This window comes from Salmo salar, chromosome ssa24, assembly GCF_905237065.1.
Source record: "Salmo salar chromosome ssa24, Ssal_v3.1, whole genome shotgun sequence".
In the NCBI taxonomy this organism is placed as follows: Eukaryota; Metazoa; Chordata; class Actinopteri; order Salmoniformes; family Salmonidae; genus Salmo; species Salmo salar.
Window position 1 is genome coordinate 30,031,115 of NC_059465.1, and position 24,903 is coordinate 30,056,017.

Genomic DNA, 24,903 nt, shown 5'->3' on the forward strand with positions numbered 1-24,903 from the left:
TAAAAGTATTTCATTTTTGGTTATGCTTTATTTCATAGTCCTTTATTTACCTGGAATTTACTTGGAAATGTAGGTGAAATGATAATTACATAATTATTGTTATGCATTTGGTTTCTGAGCCTTTCCCAATTCTTTTGAACCAGTTGGTACCCATTTTACCAGTGTCTTAATAAATATCAGTTACAAAGAGACTACAAAATATTTTCCCCCAAGTGTTTGTTGTTGGGATAAACAACTTCCAGTGTTTTCTGCCTTAAATCTGCGTAAATATTGTAGATAGGTCAAAGCATTATATAATATGTATTGATATTTGGCCTCTCCCGACCAAAAAACTAAAACACTTTTATTGTCTCTCTATTTGATAAGACTGTTTGAACTGTTACTCAATCCCAAATCAAAGATTTATCTTCAGAGAATAATGTGATGAGCCGTTTTAATTATGCTATTTAATATTTGGAATGTTTTGTGATTTCGGTCCATCTTTCTAAATAGAAAAGGAAGCATGGAGGTCCTTGTATTTGTAGGATGTGGCAGCAAATGTTATCGTATACATGTAATGAGAAGTAAAAAAAAAATATATATATATATATATATAAACATATGTATTACATCCTTGTGCTTTTTGTCCACTTTGTTCTTCTTCGTCTTCTTCTTACCATTACTATATATTGTATTTTTTTTATAACAACAAAACCATGATTTGATCGCTTGCTGCTGTTCAACTTGACAGAAACAGTAAACGTAAGTAAATGTTCAGAGCTGAACGTGTGCCGAGGCAGGGTGTCCATTATAGATAGCTGTCCTTCTCATGTCATTGTGGTTGCCGTCGCTGTACACCCTAATGAGCGATTCTAATTAAAAGCCTGATTTGCAATATCCAGAAATCATCAACATACAACGGAATAGAACGGCCTCAAATGGTTTTAATTAAATGTTTTATTAAACAGAACAACTCCCCCCTGCCCCAGAGGACCTTGATCGCGTCAAGGTCCTCTGGTATGAGGAGAACAGAATATCAATGGGTTTGTTTACACAATTCCTCATTTGGGTATTTCTACATAGGGGAGCTGAGCGCCACACATCAAAGCCCTTTGTGTGGGCCGTTGCAGTAGAGTTGTATCTCAAACAGACCTGCAGAAGAGACATGAAAGGAGCGCTGGCTCAATGGCTGCTCCTATATTACCATCTGCTTATTACTTCAGTGTGTGAAGAAACGCTGCAGAGAAATGTAAGGACTACACTGGCACCAAAGGAACTACACAGCTTGCCACAATGTTAGACAAAAGGCAGACACCCTCAGTGTATAATGTATAATATGACAAACAAGAAGGGGAATATTTTGTCTCTTGTCATTTTCAGATCAGGGATTCGATTTTGCTATTCGAAGTAGCAACCCTCTAATTGCAGGCCTGCCTTTCTAACCTCTAGGCTACCACTATGCAATCTGTCATGTTTCATTTCAAGGGTGTCAATCAATATGAGGCGCAAATACAGAGTAGATGAACCATCTGCTGTTTAGGGAAGAATAAAGATACAACGTTAACCTGGGATCTAAGTTCATGTTCCAAAGATAGAAAAATAACAACATTAAAGACAAAAACAGAGATCGGACAATTGATGGAACCTACTACATGTGCCCGTGATTGCTTACAAATGGATCATTTGGTCCAGAGCCTGATTGCATGCCTTCTCATCGGTCAAACCTCCTAAGCAACAACAAACAACATAGAGAGGGAGGGAGAGAGAGAGCGAGAGCGAGAGAGCAAGCATAATGTATAATTGCCTCGATCACCCATCCTTGCAAAATGTAACATCAACCCACCAACTCGTTGGCCTCTGAACAATACCTTCTCCCTCCCATCTTACCCCAAGCACAAAATCACTGGTGGAGAAGTCTAGTTCCACAGTGCTTCGTTTTCGGTTTCCCTACAGGTTCCTTGTTGCGGTGATGATTTATGGGGCCAGGAAGCCTCCACATTTATTTCCAGCTCTATTTGGTAGAGACACTTTCCAGAAACAATTATGCTTCTGGGGCTCATTACAAGAATATAGTGTTTGTATTGGTACATGTACTTTACTCGTGGCAACAGATGATGTGGTAAAGGCCAAATACATCAGTCATGCACAGTAATGATGTAAGTCTCTATAACCCCAAGCATCTTAACCTTTATAACTTTACCCCATTGCTCTTTGACATTTCAGGAATGTAGGGAAAGTAATGACTTATATATGCACTATAAGAACTGAATTGTTTTCTTTCCTTACCAGATGTTTATTAGGCTATAAAATTCCTAATATAAGAGAACCGAGAACAAAATACCGAAAGAGTAACACACACTTTATATTCTATACGATAACCCTCCTCTACATAATTCCCTAATCAGTACCAGATAAAATCACAATGAAGTTAAAAAATATATTATCCTCAAATCACACTGTAGGCCTAATTAAATAAGTAACCGAGTACAATCACTAGACTAGATGACGCTGAGTGATAGATTGATATGAAACTGAAATACTGCGGCGTAGAGACTGTTTATTTTTAGAACTACCTGGCAGCTTTAGCACCCAGTGCAGGCTAATGTGATATCACGAGGGTGTCGCGAAACTTCCGGGAACGCTTGCGAATCAAACCTGGCCACTTGGACTCTGCAGACAGACATCTCAATGGGCAGACCAGTCCGGAGTATGGGGTTTGAGAAGCCAATGAGAGAAGTGAAAAATTATTCCTTGGTTGTTAATTTTCTCAAAATCTAAAGGCACAACCGAGATTCGGGCCAATTTCTTAAGTAGCTGAACATGTTATTACTCCAACCTTGTGAAAGTGATAAACTGAAAGGTTTTCATTTTCGTGAAAAACAACTTTATATCAAAGGATCGCCTTCGATTTGACTGTCTGCACATACGCAGTTCTGCGCGAGACGATCGTTAGACCCGATGACGAGTTTCTGCGCATGATCTTAGCTAGCCAACGTCACCATGACGTCACCTAGCAGCGTGATCGGGGATGTTGTATTGGAGAATCAGTTTCTGTCCATCTTCATACTGGATTGTCTTTGTTATTATTATGCTGCGAAAGTGGAAGCTTATTTTCTCACTCGCATAATCATGTGGTATCCTAGTCGACAAAGCCTAATTCTGTATTTTCTATCCTTTGGCGCGTTTGTGAACGGGAACGGACAACTAGGTGACTCTAAACTAAATGAAAGGCCGTATGTAGTCCTACAGAATCAAAATTTGGGTAAGGTTTTATGCGGGTTAATGTGTAGCCTATTGCAGGCCCGTGTTCCTAGACAACAGGGGCGCACCTGTTGGCAATAAAATAAGAACGTAGGCTTATCTTCTAAATAACGTGTGTAGACGTATGCAACCTTGATTTAGTTATTTTAATGTAAATTGAAGCCTATTAGTGCCATGTTTTTTCAGCTAAGTCATCCTAACCTGTAGTTCTTTATTTGCGATGTGTTCTCGTGAGAGGGCGGAGCCGCAACGAATGGTCTAAAATCTCTCATGTATGTGCTTGTAACATTGTATTTTTTTTCCTATTGCAGTTGTACTTATTAGCGTCTTATCTATCCTGCTGGTGGTGATGATTGTCATGGCAGTTTGTGTGTATAAACCATTGCATCGCCGGTGAAGCAGTGTACAGCAACGTCATGCTGTCCGACTGGATCCAAGGGAATCAACAATCAAGGGAATCAACAATCAAAAAACCTTAGTCTACGCATATCTGTCTGATAAACTGGAATGTTAGACATTAGGCACGGGGGTCCCGAATTTTTATATAAACCTTATTCATCTTAGTTTTTTTCTCTCCAGTATACACTACCCTGGTTGAATTAATGTTGTTTCCATTGATCCAATGTGAAATAGATGTTGATGTCTGTGCCCTGTGGGATGTTGTGTTTTATTTAAATAGGCAAGTCAGTAAAGAACAAAGTCTTATTTTCAATGACGCCTAGGAACAGTGGGTTAACTGCCTTGTTCAGGGGCAGAACGGCTCGGGGATTCGATCTTGCAACCTTTCGGTTACTCTCTAACCACTAGGCTACTTGTCGCCCCGTGTGTCTTGATTAGGCCATATAAAATGTTAATTTATATGATTATTTAATATTTTTTGTTAAGGTAACTTAATATTCCTGCTGCTGTCATCGTTTAATGGAATTTGAATGTATTGTTTATATTTGTCTTATATTATTTATATTTTTGCTTATTTACCCTGATATATTGGAGTATTATTAAAATGCCCCACCACAAGGTACTACTGAAGTAAAAAAAAACATGATAAAAAAAAACTAACATACATTGGGTTGACCGTGTGTGTGTTTTGAGTGACATGAATGATTTACTACATTTTACATTTTAGTCATTAAGCAGATGCTCTTATGCAAAGCGACTTAGTGAATGCATACACTTTCATTCTTACTACTTCCCTGTGGGAATCGAACCCACAACCCTGGCGTTGCAAGTGCCATGCTCTACCAACTGAGCCATATGTAACCAAAGGTATGTGGACACCTGCTTGTCGAACATCTCATTCCAAAATCCTAGGCGTTAATAATGAGTTGGTCCCCCCTTTGCTGCTACAACAGCCTCCAATCTTCTGGGAAGGCTTTCCACTAGACGTTGGAACATTGCTTCCATTCAGCCACAAGAGTATTAGTGAGGTTGGGCGATTATTCCTGGCTCCCTATTGGCGTTACAATTCATCCCAAAGGTGTTCGATGGAGTTGAGGTAAGAGTTAGGGTGATGTCATCCTATCACCTCAATAGTCCTGCCTCCTGAATCCAAGTGTTTGACATGGGGAGGGGACCAGTAACTTTATGATCAATGTTTATCAGTGTAGAAGCAACAGTAATTCTTCATGCTTTGGTAATCATACGTTGATCTGGGGAGTGTAGATCCCTCCCCAGCGTAAGGCACAAGCCCACGTTGATTGGGGCATGATCTTAGATCAGAACTCCTCCTCTGACAAGCATTATAAATATGGGCCCAGATCCAGCAGATCACTCTGTTTCCATGACTATGGATTAAAGTGATAAGTTCAATCAGCCTCTTTAACATATTTGTCATTACATTCACTAAACAAACAGAAGTCTGATGCTCATTGATGAGTGTTCCCATCAAGAGTGCTAATGCACAACACACAAATTCGTGTGGTGATCAAATGCGTGAAGAGGCTGTGTTGAGTGGCATGCCCCCAAGCTGTTTATGTCTGCCCTCTCTCATTCACATTTACACTTGTTTCAGTGCACATTTCTCAAACCTGAAACCAGATTTATTTTTGTACAGAATTAACTTTTTTTTATGTATGCACTTTGGCAGAAGCTTTAATCCCAAATGCTTTAGCTCAATCATGTCTAACTATAAACTATTATTAAATAACTTTAATTATTTGTTAACATTTAGAAACTTATAACCTAAGCATTATTAATATTCATAAGCATTTAAAATATATAAACATGTATAATGGATAATTCATATATTATAAAGTGTTACTCAATAATTTGGGTCATTTGCACACAACACAACTGAAGAAATGGGAGACTGATAAATTAAGCTACACTATATATACAAAAGTATGTGGACACCCTTTCAAATGAGTGGATTCGGCCATTTCGGCCACACCCGTTGCTGACAGGTATATAAACTCGAGCACACAGGCATACAATCTCCATAGACAAACATTGGCAGTAGAATGGCCCCGGTCAACTGTAAGTAATGTTATTCTGAAGTGGAAAGGTCTAGGAGCAACAACGGCTCAGCCGCAAAGTGGTAGGCCAGACAAACTCACACAACGGGAATGCAGAGTGCTGAAATGTGTAAAAATCGTCTGGACTCGGTTGCAACACTCACTGCTGAGTTCCAAACTGCCTCTGGAGGCAACGTCAGCACAAGAACTGTTCGTCGGGAGCTTCCTGAAATGGGTTTCCATGGCCGAGCAACCGCACACAAGCCTAAGATCACCATGCCCAATGCCAAGCGTCAGCTGGAGTGGTGTAAAGCTTGCCGCCATTGGAATCTGGAGCAGTGGAAAAGCATTCTGTGAAGTGATGAATCATGCTTCATCATCTGGCAGTCCGATGGACGAATCTGAGTTTGGCGGATGCCAGGAGAACGCTACCTACCCGAATGCATTGTGCCAACTGTAAAGTTTGGTGGAGGAGGAATAATGGTCTGGGGCTATTTTTCATGGTTCGGGCTAGACCCCTTAGTTCAAGTGAAAGGAAATCGTAACACTACAGCATACAATGACATTCTAGATGATTCTGTGCTTCCAACTTTGTGGCAACAGTTTGGGGAAGGCCCGTTCCTGTTTCAGAATGATAATGCCCCTGTACACAAAGCGAGGTCCATACAGAAATGGTTTGTCGAGATCGATGTGGAAGAACTTGACTGGCCTGCACAGAGCCCTGACCTCAACCCCATCGAACATCTTTTGGATTAATTGGAACGCCAATTGCGAGCAAGGCCTAATCGCTCAACATCAGTGCCCGACATCACTAATGCTCTTGTGGCTGAATGGAAGTAAGTCCCCACAGCAATGTTCCAACATCTAGTGGAAAGCCTTCCCAGAAGAGTGAAGGCTGTTATAGCAGCAAAGGGGGGACCAACTCCATATTAATACCCATGATTTTGGAAGGAGATGTACGACAAGCAGGTGTCCACAAACACTACATGACTAAAAGTATGTTATGTACTGCCAAAAAATCATTATAATCAAATTCATAGAATATGTTACACATTTTTTATGCTTAAGATCCCGGACTACATCTAAGTGTTGCAGCAGATAAAAGTGAGACCGGTTACATAATGCTGAAAGCACGTAAGACGCCCTGATGTAGCTGTTGTTTTCAAAGAGATTCCCAAATGGCACTCACTCACATGCCAGTCAAAATTACAAGGGATCAATAACACATCAGGTGACAGAAAAGGTGACAGCATTTTTCTATAAGCATCTAAAATGAAAATCTACCCCAAACCATAGATCCCTCGACTGAAATGTCAAATTGTACTAAAAATCCATAATGAATAAGAATATTTGGAAAAGACATCAAAACCATTGGAAAATTTGTTTATCCCTTGTTGCCAATTTTGTGTCTATAATTTTGGTTTTCCATGTGAAATCTGGAAAGATGACAGATGTTTGATTATGAAATCACTCTTAGTTCATGAAGAGGGCCAATAGAATTTTCAATTCCATTTTCAGAGTTGATTCCTTCTACACAATATAGTGCTCATGTACCGTACTGTATATCCGCCATAATATTCTTATGGCATCCAATTGAATTACTGTAAACAGTCCAGACGCTCTAATTTGTCAGTGTGGATACATGGAGCAGATGTCAGGATTTGAATGAAGCCAGTTACTATATTTAGCCCAATAAAACATACCATTAATTCATAGATCTATAGGGTAATCCAACCATAAAGTATATACCAATGATTATTGATGAAACAATGCACAGGAAATTGCTGTGACATATTAATCCAGTGTTTAAAATCTGTGAAATGTACAGCTACAGTCATTGAATGGTTAATGATCAGAGCAGGCATTTGTCTAAAAAACTAATTAAGGATTGTGCTTTTGTGATCTGAACAATGAATAGGTTTGTGCCATCTGCTGTTTATCTTAGCAAGAAGCAGACTTACTTGTAACAGAATCAGCCGCAGTTCACCCAAATTTAAATAAAGTGCATTTATTGATGAAAGAAAACATTTTTAAACCAACATCACAATTTACAAATGTTTTCACAAATTCTTATTAACATGTTAAAAAATAAGCTTACCTGCTAGCAAATAAAGCAGGACAAAGACTTTTCCCAAGAAATCTAATCAAAGCGAACCCTGGTACATTAGAGGCTGTCCTACGGTTTGGCAATTTGATCATTAGCTATTTAGAGTTCTAGCCCCCAGAAAACAGAACAGACGAAGCGATGCATCAGAAACATGTCCAAAGTGCTGTTGGTTATCATTGTAATTAACTACAATGGTTAATTCCTTTTTTATCCACCAACACCACTGGATAGGAAACATTTTTGAAGCCCCTTGATCACAGCTTTAAAGATGAGACCTTTCAAATGTTCTCTGGTGTCTTTAGTAGGTCTGGCCTGAGTGGCATTATAACACTGACCCCCCCCCCAAAACCAATCATGTCTGTGGCCTAAGCCCAAATGGATCCCTAGACCCTACTATGCCCTATTGTGGAGATCTGCAATATAGTGAAAATGGCCCATCAGAGGAAAAGGTAGACGTATTACCATATCGCATACACCTGTCAAATCTTATCAGATCTGTACAAGAGCATAGGTAGGGTCTAGGGGTCCATTTAGAATTGGACATGTGAGAGGGGAATGCTTAGCCTGGTTGCCAGTCTCTGTTTAGATAACATTCAACTCTTTGTACTCTATGTCATGTGCCAAAGGCATTGACTGGTACCCAGACTAGGAAATGCTCCCTTCAGTACAAAATAATGATGCTACACTGAGCTGGCATCCATGTTTGATCTCAGATCTCTCGCACGTCACTCAGTCCACAGGTTGGTCTGTAGTTGCAAGAGAAAAAGAGCCCTAACAGCAGTCCTTAGAACCCTGTTGTGTTTGAGGTCTGATGGCCATATTCTTCTATATTTAAGGGACAAAAAATGTCCCCGCCAATGGATAGCCGCCAATGATCCATGTTTGGACCCTGGTTGCTTGCGAGTGCCTCTGAACCATGTGTATGCTACTTTATCATCCACTACAGGTAGGCACAGTGGCTTCTGCTATTGCTTTGTTGAGTTGTGGTGCTGATGCTTAACGGTGCTCAGTGACCATTGGTGATGGCCAACAAGACGGACCCCCTCCAAAATAACAACCTATTTAATAACACCTGGTTTCTGGTGCAAGTCAAGAACCTCCGTCTTCTTGTGCATGTTTGAATTATCATGTTCATTTTCACACTGTCAATTACAACACAAATACAAAACATGAATTCCTGCAGCACAAGAAGAATCTTACTTTTGTCTTTTCCCAGGAATTACAGGTTTTGATTGAAAAAGACCCAAGTTATGCAGTGTCAGGCAAACAAGAAAAATGGACGGCAGCCCCACCAAGTCATACTGTTTGATGCCATCCTGTTCAAAGTAGAAAAAATCCTAATCGATGACCAGAAAACTGCATTCGATGTGTCTACAATAAACTAATATACTGCACTTTCACTATAGTTTCAAAGAAAAGGAACTGTAGAACAATGGAACCCTGAGATATTCAATCTGTCAAATGGCTGTGTGAACACTGGAGTTCCATTCCCAGAGTCATATTCATAATAGGGCAGCTAGTCCCTACCTGTTTCAGTCAGCTTGCTTCTGTTTGGTGCCTCATGGACATGACCCAGAGCTCTGAAAGAACAACCTTCCAGAGCCACAACTAAAGCAGCTAACAGCCACAAGCGGCTGGTGGCACCTTAATTGGGGAGGACGGTCGCATTGCAATGGCTGGAATGGAATCAATGGAACGGTATTAAACACATCAAACGTGGTTTCCTTGTCTTTGATTCCATTCCAGCCATTATTGTCATCTGTCCTACCCTCACCAGCCTCCTGTGCTACCTGCCACAGGTTTAACCCACTCTTGGCAACACCCAACTAATTCAAATCACAGGTTGCAACCCTGACACTCCAGTGAAATGAAACAGTTCCCAAAATAATCTCAAAGAATACATGGATTCCTCTTCGGGAGAGGAGTGGCTATGACTCTTAAAAGGACAGGAGGAATCAAGGATTTGACAGCGTGTACACTTTTGAGACAGAGCCTAAGTGTTATATAGAAATACAAATATAGCAACATATTTGTTGATGTTTTTTAAACAAAAATAGTTATCAATGTATTAAATACAGATGGTTCTGTTAATGACAATGTTGTTACATGGAGGTTTTGCCGGTGTCATGGTGGATTGCAGTGGAAGAGGGGGGGTGTGGGGGTTGGATTGGGAGGGGGTGTGATGGTGGCCGCTTCTTGATTTATAAATAGTTCATGCAGGTATTTCAAGGCGTGGTCTTAATAACCCTTTTTCACCCTCATATTTTCCTCTTTTTACTTCTCTGTGAGCGAGAGCTGCAATATCCTCTCCAGCTCCTCCACTTCCTCCTTCCTCCTCCTCTCCTCCTTGGCTTGGGCCTGGGCCGACAGCTCCATGGCCATGCGCAGGTCCATGTCGGGGCTGGAGGTCGAGGTGCTTGAGCTGGCCGGACTCGATGTGGTGTCTCCCAAGTCCACCAGCGCCCCCTCTGTGATGCTTCTGAAACAACAGTGGAGGAGGGATCAGGTGTTGGTATCAGAAAGGGAAGAAAGGCTTGGAATGTTTCTTTCCTGGACGACAGTTGTCCATCGTCAATAACTACCAACTTCCTTTCTAAAGCACCTAACCACATACTGCACACCCGACCATACCTCAGCTAAGCTGAGAAAATGTAGCTTTTAATGCTAAGTTGTTTGGACACGTGCTTGAAATACCAGGTCTGTGGGTTTGATTCCCAAAACATGGGCCCGTGGGTTATATTCTAAATATATGTGCTAATTGAAAGTCACTTTGGGCAAAAGTGAATAGTGTAGCCAATGATGTGCATGAATACTTTGTGAATACCTGCCCTAAACTTAGTCACTGTTACTACCTGGCTACCACCCGGTACTCTACCATGCACCTTAGAGACTGCTGCCCTATGTACAGAGTCATGGAACACTGGTCACTTTAATGATGTTTACATACTGTTTTACCCACTTTATATGTACAGTATATACTGTATTCTGTTGATGGCTCATCCTATATAACTACTGCTGTACACACCTTTTCTATTCATATACTGTCCATACTTTCTACACACACACACACACACACACACACACACACACACACACACACACACACACACACACACACACACACACACACACACACACACACACACACACACACACACACACACACACACCTCGTTCTGATATTTCTTAATTTCTTTCTTTGTATTTTGTTGATTTGTGTGTATTGTTTTATATTGTTAGGTATTACGGCACTGTTGGAGCTAGAAACATAAGCATTTCGCTGCACCTGCAACAACATTAGAAAAATATGTGTACACGACCAATACAATTTGATTTACCTGTCACTCTGGCTACTGAGCATAGGGTCCGTGAGGTCCCCATTGGCATCTTCCCAGGTCACTTCCTAGAGGACAAAATAAAGGGTGGAGTAGGTAAGGTAAAATGCTTGGCACGTCGCAGATAGAACTGGTATAAATGTAACGGACATAATTCCATATTATATCAGTTCTACACAATCTGTTTTGTAATATTGTGGCCTCCTGAACAGACACAGACCCCAGGTCAAAAAGATGAGAAGTGAGGCGGAGGAGTCTGTGAGAGCAAGAGGACCTGACGGGGAGTGTGTGTGGCGTCTCAGACCTGTTCCGGGTCTCCACCACCGGACTCCAGCAGACTCTGGTGGATGGCGTACTGCAGTAGCTCCTCGTCGTGGTTGGATACGGGCATGTGGCGGCTGCCGCCCCCTGCTCCTCTGTGGCGGTAGTGTGCAGGCACCTCAAATACAGAGGGACACACCTGGAATAGAGGGGGAACTGGAGGGAACAGAAATAGAGAATGTTGTTATTATTGGTAAGCTGTCAATATCGACATTTCTAATGAAATTGATATGGATATATTTTCATAAATTTAGCAGACACTCTTATCCAGAGCGACTTACAGGAGCAATAGGGTTAAGTGCATTGCACAAGGACACATCAACAAAGTTTTCACCTAGTCGGCTTTGGGATTCGAACCAGCAAACTTTTGGTTACTGGCCCAACGCTCTTAACCGCTAGACTACCTGCCGCCAAACAGTCATATTTATTGTTCATCTGTCAGAAGCAACTGAAAAAATTAATTTGAGAAATGTGTTCATAATAACCCATGGGAATGAATGCCGCGGTCACTTCACCCAGGTCAGCGGAATGAGTGTGCCTACCTGCAGCTTCACCGCCGTCCTCCTCTGAGGGTGTGGGCGTGGCAGCCGAGGGTGGCGTGTCCAGGGGTTCGCACGTACTGCATTTGTTGACACCACCAAATGAAATGCGAGCGTTGAGCACGTGGAACAGGGGAATCTCTGTGTGAGAGGAAACAATGACGGATAACCTTTATGCATCCCGTTATTTAAAAGCAAATGCCTCTATGGTGAGCCTTTCATAGTGGTACTTGGTGAGTATGTGTGTGTGCAGTTTTTCTCAATCAGGGGCCGTATTTATCAAGCGTGTCAGAGTATGAGTGCTGATTTAGGGTCAGTTTTGCTTTATAGTTCACATAGAATAAGATAACATGAACGGGGGTGCCTGATCCTAGATCAGCACTCCTGAGATGCTCCATTCAGTTGGCCCCAGATCTTTAGTGTTTGAGTGAGCTATGTCGCCCAAGCATTTTGTGTAAACATTCTCATTTCTTCACTCTTCCACAGAGGTGTAACTGTACCTATTTTTACAGGGAACCCTGGAGGGAACTTGAGGGTGACAAAATCCCGTAGCCGGGCGAAGTGGCTGCTGGTCCGGGCCATGAGATCGATGATAGGGGTGACCTGCTCCACCAGGGAGAGAGGGTGTTCCTCGCTCATCCACAATGTGCCCTTGAACCTGGACATATCAGGGTCATATTCATTAGTGCACACCGTAGCAATACTTTTTGCAACGAAAAACTAAAACATTGTTATTGGACAAGTTCAGGTCGTCTCTCCCTGTTTCAGTCAGTTTTTTTGGGGTTTGGTGCCTAATGAATACAACCCAGAATATACTGTCATCCTGTTTGAGGGATCAGCTGAGCAAGGGCAGGTGAAGAATGACTAATCTTAATCACATCATGAGTAGTTATTTGGGATGCAGGGTGATTTGTAGATCTGATGATTTGTAGTTCAACTGAACTGCAATGTAGTCCCATCTCAATACAACCACCCTTATGCTAAAACCTAGACACCAACACCTTTATATGAACTGAGGGAAACCATTATAAAAACAATCAAGACTTCTGATGACATGAATATTGATGAAAAAGCCTTGTTCTCTCTGTTGCTTTGCAGCATCATTTTCTTACTTCTGGGTTCGGATGGTGAGTTCAATGGGCCGGCCAATGTCTCTGTCTTCAAGGTCAAACTCAGGGTCAAAGTACTCCTCTGGTGTGATGGCGGTGGGGTTGGTGGGTGTTGCGTACTCCAGAGTGAGGTCCTATCCACAATATGAACAGAGTTGAGCGTTCTTATTGAACCCATTACAAACCAAGTTGAGTGTTCTCATTGAAGCCAACACGAACCAAGACGAAGCGTTCTTATTGAAGTCAAAAAGGCAAGTAAAATTCTGTTTATGTAGCAAAGTAATAAAACAATTAGATGAGATAATCCTCCATAACCTCAAATCCTGGTGTACTGATCTCTTACCCCTTGAGCGCTTATCTGCTGCTCCACAGTCCCAAGAAGAGACTCCAGAACATTCCTCTCACCTAGAAGACAAAAAAAAGAGACAATAGACAATGCGTTATGGTGTCAGACACAGCGCTGGTCTCCAACAAGTCTGCTCCTAAACTGAGCCAGGCCATTTTGGATCTGTGTACTCTCTCTGGGTTATTATAACTGTGAGAGTGTAGCTGACGTAACACTGGGACTAAAGACGCAGCTTATTAAACATTGAGATGAGGACCATCTCTCGTAGACCAGAAGTAGTGCACTATATAGGGATAGGGCGCCATTTCAGACGCAACCTAACTGTTGTTATGTCTCTCTATCTCCACCTAGAGGAATTATAGAGTGCTTACTTTTTATTCTAGCTTTCTCCTCATCGGTGAGATGCTCTGTCCTCGTCCGGATCACCACGTTTACATTGTTCACAGTGAAAACCTGCAATGAAAAGAAAAACAACTCATGCAGTATACAGCATACTATTCTTCCTTTTACTGCTACTAGGAAAAAACACTACTGACCCTTTAAAAAAAGCTGTCAATCTACTGTAGATATTGTCAAATTAAAGGGGAAGTTAGCGGTTGCTACATCAATTTTGGGATTTGTAAATTAATGATACGTACCCATTGATTCTTGAAGAATATAACTTTAAAATGACTCATGAGCGTAGTTCAACTGTCGTACCCCATCAGAACCCAAAGTATAAGCTTGTTTTACTCAAATGTTTAAATGTAAACAAACACCATATAGCCCCAAATCATGGTTAAAACTATCATTTTGATATCATGGATGGTCAGTCCAACACATCTATAGCTTGGTCTATGAATTTGAGATCCGGGTTACATTTCTCCAGCACCATCCCTCAGCCTTTTACCAAAACAGGGGTGGGGAGCATGCTTTATTACTGTTTCTACTGCTGATCAACAGCATCCTCCCGGACATCCTAGACCCACTCCAATTCGCATACCGCCCCAACAGACCCACAGATGATGCAATCTCAATCGCACTCCACACTGCCCTTTCTCACCTAGACAAAAGGAACACCTATGTGAGAATGCTGTTCATTGACTACAGCTCAGCGTTCAACACCATAGTGCCCACGAAGCTCATCACTAAGCTAAGGACACTGGGACTAAACACCTCCCTCTGCAACTGGATCCTGGACTTCCTGACGGGCCGCCCCCAGGTGGTAAGAGTAGGCAACAACATGTCTGCCACACTGATCCTTAACACTGGGGCCCCTCAGGGGTGTGTACTTAGACCCCTCCTGTATTCCCTGTTCACCCATGACTGCATGGCCAAACACAACTCCAACACCATCATTAAGTTTGCTGACAAAACAACAGTGGTAGGCCTGATCACCGACAACGATGAGATGGCCTATAGGGAGGAGGTCAGAGAACTGACAGTGTGGTGCCAGGACAACAACCTCTCCCTCAATGTGAGCAAGACAAAGGAGCTGATTGTGGACTACAGGAAAAGGCGAGCCGAACAGGCCCCCATTAACATCGACAGGGCTGTAGTGGAGCGAGTTGAGAGTTTCAAGTTCCTTGGTGTCCACATCATCAGCGAGTTATCATGGTCCAAACATACCAAGACAGTCGTGAAGAGGGTACAACAAAACCTTCTCCCCTCAGGAAACTGAAAAGATTTGGCATGGGTTCCCAGATCCTCAAAAGGTTCTACAGCTGCACCATCAAGAGCATCCTGACTGGTTGCTCGGCATATGACCGTAAAGCACTACAGAGGGTAGTGCGAACAGCCCAGTACATCACTGGGGCCAAGCTTCCTGCCAACCAGGACCTAAACAATAGGCGGTGTCAGAGGAAAGCCCATAAAATTGTCAGAGACTCTAGTCACCCAAGTTATAGAGTGTTTTCTCTGCTACAGCACGGCAAGTGGTACCAGAGCGCCAAGTTTAGGACAAAAAGGCTCCTCAACAGCTTCTATCCCCAAGCCATAAAGACTGCTGAACAATTAATAAAATCCCACCGGACAATTTACATTGACCCCCTCCCTTTTGTACACTGCTGCTACTCGCTGTTCATTATCTATGCATAGTCACTTCACCCCCACCTACATGTACAGATTACCTCAACTAACTGGTGAACCCGCACACTGACTCGGTACTGGTGTCCCCTGTATATAGCCTTGTTATTGTTTTTCTTATTGTGTTACTTTTTATTATTACTTTTTATTTTAGCCTACTTGGTAAATAATGTCTTAACTCTTCTTGAACTGCACTGTTGGTTAAGGGCTTGTAAGTAAGCATTTCACGTTAAAGTCTACACTTGTTGTATTCGGCGCATGTGACAAATAAAGTTGGATTTGATTTGATTGCAGCTTTAAAGAAAGGGACTTGTGTAAGGTTAGTAAACCTAGACAAGCAACAAAATAATTAAACATTAACAGGACAAGAATGTTATAATAAATGCACGAACCTTAGCCTCGAAACCACTGACAACTTCCGTTTTGTCACTCCTCCAACCCCAAATCCCAGACTTATTTCTGTGGAAAACAATTTGGAGTCCTGTTTCTATAAAACCCTGTACAAGTCTACTTGTCCTTCAACGAAGACATACAGTTGAAGTCAAAAGTTTACATACACCTTAGCCAAATACATTTAAACTCAGTTTTTCACAATTCCTGACATTTAATCCTAGTAAAAATTCCCTGTCTTAGGTGATTTTATTTTAAGAATGTGAAATGTCAGAATAATAGTAGAGAGATTTATTAATTTCAGCTTTTATTTCTTTCATCACATTCCCAGTGGGTCAGAAGTTTACATACACTCAATTAGTATTTGGTAGCAATGCCTTTAAATTGTTTAACTTGGGTCAAACGTTTTGGGTAGCCTTCCACAAGCTTCCCACAATAAGTTGGGTGAATTTTGGCCCATTCCTCCTGACAGAGCTGGTGTAACTGAGTCAGGCTTGTAGACTTCCTTGCTTGCACACACCTTTTCAGTTCTGCCCACAAATTTTCTATGGGATTGAGGTCAGGGCTTTGTGATGGCCACTCCAATACCTTGACTTTGTTGCCCTTAAGCCATTTTGCCACAACTTTGGAAGTATGCTTGGGGTCATTGTCCATTTGGAAGACCCATTTGTGACCAAGCTTTAACTTCCTGACTGATGTCTTGAGATGTTGCTTCAATATATCCACATCATTTTCCTACCTCATGATGCCATCTATTTTGTGAAGTGCACCATTTCCTCCTGCAGCAAAGCACCCCCACAACATGATGCTGCCACCCCTGTGCTTCACGGTTGGGATGGTGTTCTTCGGCTTGCAAGCCTCCCCCTTTTTCCTCCAAACATAACGATGGTCATTATGGCCAAACAGTTCTATTTTTGTTTCATCACACCAGAGAACATTTCTCCAAAAAGTACAATCTTTGTTCCCATGTGCAGGTGCAAACCGTAGTCTGGCTTTTTTATGGCGGTTTTGGAGCAGTGGCTTCTTCCTTGCTGAGCAGCCTTTCAGGTTATGACGATATAGGACTCGTTTTACTGTGGATATAGAGACTTTTGTACCTGTTTCCTCCAGCATCTTCACAAGGTACTTTGCTGTTGTTCTGGGATTGATTTGCACTTTTCGCACCAAAGTACGTTCATCTCTAGGAGACAGAACGCGTCTCCTTCCTGAGCGGTATGACGGCTGCGTGGTCCCATGGTGTTTACACTTGCATACTATTGTTTGTAAAGATGAACGTGGTACCTTCAGGCGTTTGGAAATTGCTCCCAAGGATGAACCAGACATGTGGAGGTCTACAATTGACACCTCCAATTGACTCAAATGATGTCAATTTGCCAATCAGAAGCTTCTAAAGCAATGACATCCTTTTCTGGAATTTTCCAAGCTGTTTAAAGGCACAGTCAACTTAGTGTATGTAAACTTCTGACTCACTGGAATTGTGATACAGTGATTTATAAGTGAAATAATCTGTCTGTAAACAATTGCTGGAAAAATTACTTGTGTCATGCACAAAGTAGATGTCTTAACCGACTTGCCAAAACTATAGTTTGTTAACAAGAAATTTGTGGAGTGGTTGAAAAACGAGTTTTAATGACTCCAACCTAAGTGTATGTAAACTTCCGACTTCAACTGAATATGACACAATAGAAAAACCAGATAAGTGTAGTACGGCTTGGGTCTTACCTCTCAAAAGCAATGTGCCTGGTGTCCAGAAAAGTGTTGACGATGGGCGTGGTTAGCCGCTTGGCCACTTCCTGTTCGGCAGGTTGCATGGAGTCCAGTGTTACATCCTCTATCTCCCGGGAGATGTCAAAGCGGTCCGTGTCCACCACCTCTTCGTCATGGTTCACCTCCAACAACTCAGTCCAGGTATCTGCCAATGGGCACAAGCACACACTGTGAAACATACGCCAACAGAGTAAATGACGAGGTAAAAGATGAGACGGCCTGCTGAAACAGTGGTCAGTAGAACACTGTTGGGTGAAAGCCTTACTCAGGGAAAAGGGGACTCACCATCTCCTCTGAAGATGTAGCTCCGACGACCTCTGATCCAAGTCATGTTCTCGAAGCCCAGCAGGGTGGCGTCCACGCGCAGGCTGGCTCCGCTCTTCCAGATCCGACACACATCACTTGGACAAACCCGGGACACGAGGGGGACTGGGAACAGATGGGAAAGCAACATAAACAACAAAGTCTCAAACATCCACATGGCACATTCTAATGGGTGGGGGTTATCAACTAGAACTTACTCCAACTTGTGAACTCCCATTTCATTTCCATGTAGAAATCTGTGGACTGGGGGGGATTGGAAAGAGGCATGAGTTTGCAGCTTTACATTTTTTACATTTAAATGTATGAGTGAAAAACATTTCAGACAGGGGAGCAAACAGAGAGAGAGAACACCTCGCGGATCTTGCTCAGAAGCTCAGGTACTCCTCCCAGGGCTGTAGAGGCTTTGAGGTAGTCTCTCCTCTGGAGCACAAGCTGAACCATCTCTGGGTCACCAGTGCTGACCGCCTCCTGCAGCACTACACACAAACATGTTTATGATGAGAAGTTCATTTAAACATATACCACACTTCTGTGATGACAAATGTATTCAAAACAAATAATTGTTTTGGCCAAGTGAGTGTGGAAGAGGTGAAATAATTATTGTTGTCTATCAACAATGACAAGCCACCTGGGTCTGACAACTTAGATGGAAAATTACTGAGGATGATAGCGGATGATATTGCCACTCCTATTCGCCATCTCTTCAATCTAAGCCTACAGGAAAGCGTGTGCCCTCAGGCCTGGAGGGAAGCAAAAGTCATTCCGCTACCCAAGAATAGCAAAGAACCATTTACAGGTTCAAAAAGCCGACCAATCAGACTATTACCAACCCTTAGTAAACTGTGTTTGACCAGATACAATGCTATTTCACAGTAAACAAATTAACAACAGATGATTTTTAGCATGCTTATGGGGAAGGGCATTCACCATGTACGGCACTTACACAAATGACTGATTGGCTGAGAGAAATTGATAATAAAAAATTTTGTGGGAGCTGTTTTGTTAGACTTCAGTGCAGCTTTTGACATTATCAATCATAATCTGCTGCTGGAAAAATATAGGTGTTATGGCTTTACATCCCCTATTGTGGATCGAGAGTTACCTGTCTAACAGAACACAGAGGGGGTTCTTTGGATGGAAGCTTTGGATGGAAGCTTCTCTAACATAATCCAGGTAGAGTCAGGCATTCCCTATGGAAGCTGTCTAGGCCCCTTACTTTTTTCAATCTTTACTAATGACCTGCCACTAGCATGGAGTAAAGCCTGTCTGTCTATGTATGCTGATGACTCAACACTATACACGTCAGCTACCACAGCAAGTGAAATCACTTAAAGAGCTGCAGTCAGTTTCAGAATGGGTGGCAGTAAATAAATTAGTCCTAAATTTTTCAAAAAATAAAAGCATTGTATTTGGGACAAATCATTCATTAAACCTCAACTAAATCTTGTAATGAATAATGTAGAAATTGAGCAAGTTGAGGCGATTAAACTGCTTGGAGTAACCCTGGATTGTAAACTGTCATGGTCAAAACAACAGTAGCTAAAATGGGGACAGGTCTGTCCATAATAAAGCGCTACTCTATCTTAACAACGCTATCAACAAGGCAGGTCCTACAGGCCTTAGTTTTGTCGCACCTGGACTACTGTCTAGTCGTGTGGTCAGATGCTACAAAGAGGGACTTAAGAAAATTACAATTGGCCCAGAACAGGGCAGCACGGCTGACCCTTAAATGTACACGGAGCGCTAACATTAAATTATATGCATGTCAATCTCTCCTGGCTCAAAGTAGAGGAGAGATTGACTTAATCACTACTTGTATTTGTGAGAAGTATTGACATATTGAATGCACTGAGCTGTCTGTTCAAACTGCTAGCCCACACCTCAGACACCCATGCATACCCTACAAGACATGCCACCAGAGGTCTCTTCACAATCCTCAAGTCCAGAACAGACTATGAGGCGCACAGTACTACATAGAGCCATGACTACATGGAACTCTATTCCACATAAAGTAACTCATGCAAGCAGTAAAATCAGATTTAAAAACAGATTAAAAAAAACACACCTTATGGAACAGTGGAGACTGTGAAAGACACAGACACACACACACACACACACACATAGCATACACACTATACACAGACGTACACATGGATTTTGTGTTGTAGGGTAGTGGTAGTAGAGTAGTGGCCTGAGGGCCCACAGTTAATGTGTTGTGAAATGTAATGTAATGTTTTTAATTTTGCTGGACCTCAGGAAGAGTAGCTGCTCCCTTGGCTAACGGGGACCCACAATAAATACAAATACACCTCGATTGTACAATATTTGCACATTATTCTTAAAAAAATCTCTATAGGCTTCCTTCTTTTCACTCTGTCATTTAGGTTAGTATTATTGAGTAACTACAATGTTGTTGATACTCCTATCATAGCCATTAAACTCAAACTGTTTTAAAGTCATTGGCCTCTGTGAAATCCCAGAGCGGTTTCATTCCTCTCTGGCAGTTGAGTTAGGAAGCACGCCTGTATCTTTGTAGTGAATGGGTGTATTGATAAACCATCCAAAGTGTAATTAATAACTTCACCATGCTCAAAGGGATATTCAATGTCTGTTTTTTTTGTTGTGTTTTTTTTTACCTATCTACCAATAGGTATCCTTCTTTGCGAGGCACTATAAAGCCTCCCTGGCCTTTGTGGTTGAATCTATGTTTGAAATTCACTACTCGACTGAGGGACCTTTGTGAGAGCAAAACTGCAAGACTATGTTATAATACTTTTATTGCATCAGATGGTTGTTTTATGCAACAGAATAGAGTATTCTTAACTATTTTGTGTGTGTGTGTTCTACTGAGGATGGGACTCCTCAGAGCATTCCAGAACATGAGTTAATGTTTCTGCTCTATACCGTACCAGGGAGAGATGGTTCCAGTTTGGAGTCGGAGGGACAGACACTGGTCTATACAAGGAAAACTGTTGACACCGCAGATGCTGTCTGCTATGTATTATAAGTATCTTTCATACAAATCTTAACCTTGTGACCCATTCTATATATCTGTTGTTCGTCATGTAGGTTGAAAGGGGTGTATCTTGGCTATAAAATACCTTTGTACTTTTGTCTCGGGGCTCTCAACAAATCATTTGATCGTGAATCGTCGACCAGCCATCATTATCGTAGAGCACTCAATCGATTCACTTTATATGTGTGCGTTGTATTGACCTGCTCCCTTATTAATAAGTGAATAAAGATTCAGTTTAAGTATAATTCTGACTTGTGTGATAAGTTTGTCTCTCCTCATTTGATAGTAAAGAAATTAACCACCACACCTTACAGATCATTGTATGTGTGGGGTACAGAGTTGAGATAGTCATTCAAAAATCAAGTTAAACACTATTATTGCAGACAGAGTGAGTCCATGCAACTTATTAAGTGACTTGTTAAGCACATGTTTACTACTGAACTAATTTAGGCTTGCCATAAGAAAGGGGTTGAATATTTATTGACTCAAGACATTTCAGCTTTTCATTCATTTGTAAAAATGAGATACGTCATCAGAGCGAGCAACAGAACATTGTACTGTCTACACTCGGTTTGTTGTTAATATTAAAGCATTTTAATCCGAACTAAAAGTTTTGTTGCTAAGGATTCCACGACACGGTTAGCCTTTACGGCTGGGACTGCAAGTTTGTGTTCCTTTTTTGCGTGGATTCCCCGAGTGCTAGCTGGCTGTACTACAGACACCTGTCGTCGTCGTGGGAAAGACTCATTGTTATCTTTTCGTAAAACAACTGGTTGCAGTAAAGAGCCTATCTGATACAAACGAGATCCTGAGGGAAATCGACGAGTACCAACATACTCCATCATGGAAAGATCGGACTATCTCACAAAATAACTTTAACCCGACAAAAAAAGAAAAACAGATTAATCTACAGACACGGACGATTTACTTACCATTGAGGTAGAGGCTAGTGCTCTGGCTGGAATCCATGCAACACTGGAAAAGTTGAGTGAGGAGGTAGCAGGGCTGAGGGGGAGTTTGGAGTTCAGCCAGAGAGAAATTCTCACGCTCCAAAGAGAAAACAAGACACTCACAGCCAAGGTAAAAATCCACAATTACAAAATGGATTGTCTACTCAGGGAAAACAGGGTGATGAAGGAGTCGCTACTAGACATACAAAGTCGTAGCATGCGTGAAAATATTTTTTTTTTCTGGGATTCCTGAGGACGCATCCAATAATCCAGAGGGCGCGATCAGAGAATTCATGCAATCCGCCTTGAAACTTCCTATAGAGACTGTAAACAAGGTGGCTTTCCACCGAGTACACAGACTTGGAGCTCGGAGCGACAAGACCAAGGGTCCCCGACCGATCATCGCAAAATTTGAACACTACCAACAAAAGGAGCTGATCAAAAGCAGGGGAAGGGTGCTTAAAACTTCTTATGGCTTGGGGGTGCTATTTTCACATCCGGATGAAAAGTGTGCCCAGAGTAAACTGCCTGCTACTCAGGCCCAGAAGCTAAGATATATTATTAATAGATTTGGATAGAAAATACTCTGAAGTTTCTAAAACTGTTTGAATGCTGTCTGTGAGTATAACAGAACTCATATGGCAGGCAAAAACCTGAGAAAAAATCAAACCAGGAAGTGGGAAATCTGAGGTTTGTAGTTTTTCAAGTGATTGCCTATCCAATATACAGTGTCTGTGGGGTCATATTGCACTTCCTAAGGCTTCCACTAGATGTCAACAGTCTTTAGAACGTTGTTTCAGGCTTCTACTGTGAAGGGGGAGAGAATAAAAGCTGTTGGAGACAGGGGTCTGGCTGAAAGCCATGAGTTGTTGATCGCGCGGCCGTGAGCACGAGCTCCGTTCTCTTTCCTTTCTAAAGACAAAGGAATTGTCCGGTTGGAATATTATTGAAGATTTATGATAAAAACATCCTAAAGATTGATTCTATAAATCGTTTGACATGTTTCTACGAACTGTAATGGAACTTTTTTGACTTTTCGTCTGATCTTAGTGCTCGTGCATTTGGAATAGTGAACTGAACGCGTGAACAAAAAGGAGGTATTTGGACATAAATATGGACTTTATCGAAACAAAACTAACATTTATTGTGGAACTGGGATTCCTGCATTCCAATGAAGATCATCCAAGGTAATATTTATAATGCTATTTCTGACTTTTGTTGACTCCACAACATGGCGGGTATCTGTATGGCTTGTTTTGGTGGCTGAGCGCTGTACTCAGATTATCGCATGGTGTGCTTTTGCCGTAAAGCTTTTTTGAAATCTGACACAGTGGTTGCATTAAGGAGAAGTGTATCTTTAATTCTATGTAAAACACTTGTATCTTTCATCAACGTTTATGATGAGTATTTCTGTAAATTGATGTGGCTCCCTGCAAAATCACTGGATGTTTTGGAGGCAAAACATTACTGAACATAACGCGCCAATGTAAACTGCGATTTTTGATATAAATATGAACTTTATCGAACAAAACATTACATTTACATTTGACATTTTAGTCATTTAGCAGAGCGACTTACAGTAGTGAATGCATGCATTTCATAAATGTTTTCCCCCGTACTGGTCCCCCGTGGGGAATTGAACCCACAACCCTGGTGTTGCAAACACCATGCTCTACCAACTGAGCCACAAAATATACATGTATTGTGTAACATGAAGTCATATGAGTGCCATCTGATGAAGATCATCAAAGGTTAGTGATTAATTTTATCTCTATTTCTGCTTTTTGTGACTCCTCTCTTTGGCTGGAAAATGGCTGTATGTTTTGTTTTTGTGACTAGGCGCTAACCTAACATAATCGTATGGTGTGCTTTCGCTGTAAAGCCTTTTTGAAATCGGACACTGTGGTTGGATTGTCAAGAAGTCTATCTTTAAAATGGTGTATAATACTTGTATGTTTGAGGAATTTTAATTATGAGATTTCTGTTGTTTGAATTTGGCGCCCTGCACTTTCACTGGCCGTTGTCAAATCAATCCCGTTAACAGGATTTGAGCCCTAAGAAAGGGACCAAATTCGGTCTCAATGACCAATTTCCAAGGGAGATAAATTAACGTCGTAAGAGACTGTATCCGGTATAAAGACAACAAAGGGAGGATGGTAGGCGTGCCTTTATTATTGTGGACAAACTCTTTATAGATGGACAGCTATTCCGAGACAGCTCCATAACACTGTGGCTGTACTAAATTCTACAGGGACTTCAGGTTACGAAAAGAAAAGAAGGTATGGGATCTGTAAAAATATCTGAACATTATGAAGTGGATATGAACACACACACTCAATTACATGCCTGCTTACACATACGGACTTATACATCACACACACACACACACACACACACACACACACACACACACACACACACACACACACACACACACACACACACACACACACACACACACACACACACACACACACTCACACCTGATCTCGCTCTCTTCTCTCATTTTCTCTCTTCTCTTCCTCTATTGTTGAGAACTGTTTTATAATTTAATGTGTATACTGTTTGTCTATCTTTTTTATGTATTTGTCTACAAGTTTATATATGTTTACAACAAGCAAGGGGAAGATATCAGAATAGGAGCTTCGGGGAATAATAACATATTGTACGCAATACATTTGTACTGTAGTGAAGCCGTCTCTAGAGTAATGCAAGGTCTCTTTCATGATCATGTGAAACGTCAATTGCTATGGAAATGCTAGTATGTTTTTTTCAATTATGTTAAAGGTAATTATGATGTAACAATGATGGTGATACGATATGGATTACAATTATCATTATGAATATTAAGGTTATACACACTACGTGTTACACACAGACACTCAACCATGCAAATTGGCAGAGTTATTATTTATTTGGGCATCACACATTATAGTCTTACT

At 41.5% G+C, this 24,903-nt stretch overlaps 1 protein-coding gene and 1 long non-coding RNA gene across 4 annotated transcripts in view; one reads left to right on the plus strand and one right to left on the minus strand.

Moving 5' to 3' along the window:
- Positions 1 to 2,725: 2,725 nt before the first annotated feature.
- On the plus strand, positions 2,726 to 4,303 carry LOC106585674 (uncharacterized). Its single transcript, XR_001324003.2, has 2 exons — positions 2,726 to 3,241; positions 3,552 to 4,303. It is a non-coding gene; the product is annotated as an uncharacterized lncRNA (long non-coding RNA).
- Positions 4,304 to 7,685: 3,382 nt separating this feature from the next.
- LOC106585673 (ankyrin repeat domain-containing protein 13A) overlaps positions 7,686 to 24,903 on the minus strand; it is a 38,976-nt gene continuing 21,758 nt past the window's right edge. For 2 of the 3 annotated variants that reach the window (XM_014172137.2, XM_014172138.2), the window contains exons 3-15: positions 18,347 to 18,471; positions 18,193 to 18,238; positions 17,957 to 18,100; positions 17,627 to 17,816; positions 15,907 to 15,973; positions 13,822 to 13,903; positions 13,448 to 13,509; positions 13,108 to 13,238; positions 12,496 to 12,653; positions 11,999 to 12,136; positions 11,440 to 11,612; positions 11,139 to 11,203; positions 7,686 to 10,279 (exon numbers count right to left, since the gene is read on the minus strand). In XM_014172137.2, coding sequence (XP_014027612.1) covers positions 10,075 to 10,279; positions 11,139 to 11,203; positions 11,440 to 11,612; positions 11,999 to 12,136; positions 12,496 to 12,653; positions 13,108 to 13,238; positions 13,448 to 13,509; positions 13,822 to 13,903; positions 15,907 to 15,973; positions 17,627 to 17,816; positions 17,957 to 18,100; positions 18,193 to 18,238; positions 18,347 to 18,471 — 1,586 coding nt within the window. In that variant the 3' untranslated portion in view covers positions 7,686 to 10,074. The remainder of the gene's footprint in view (positions 10,280 to 11,138; positions 11,204 to 11,439; positions 11,613 to 11,998; positions 12,137 to 12,495; positions 12,654 to 13,107; positions 13,239 to 13,447; positions 13,510 to 13,821; positions 13,904 to 15,906; positions 15,974 to 17,626; positions 17,817 to 17,956; positions 18,101 to 18,192; positions 18,239 to 18,346; positions 18,472 to 24,903) is intronic. The other variant, XM_045706753.1, reaches the window with a different exon arrangement.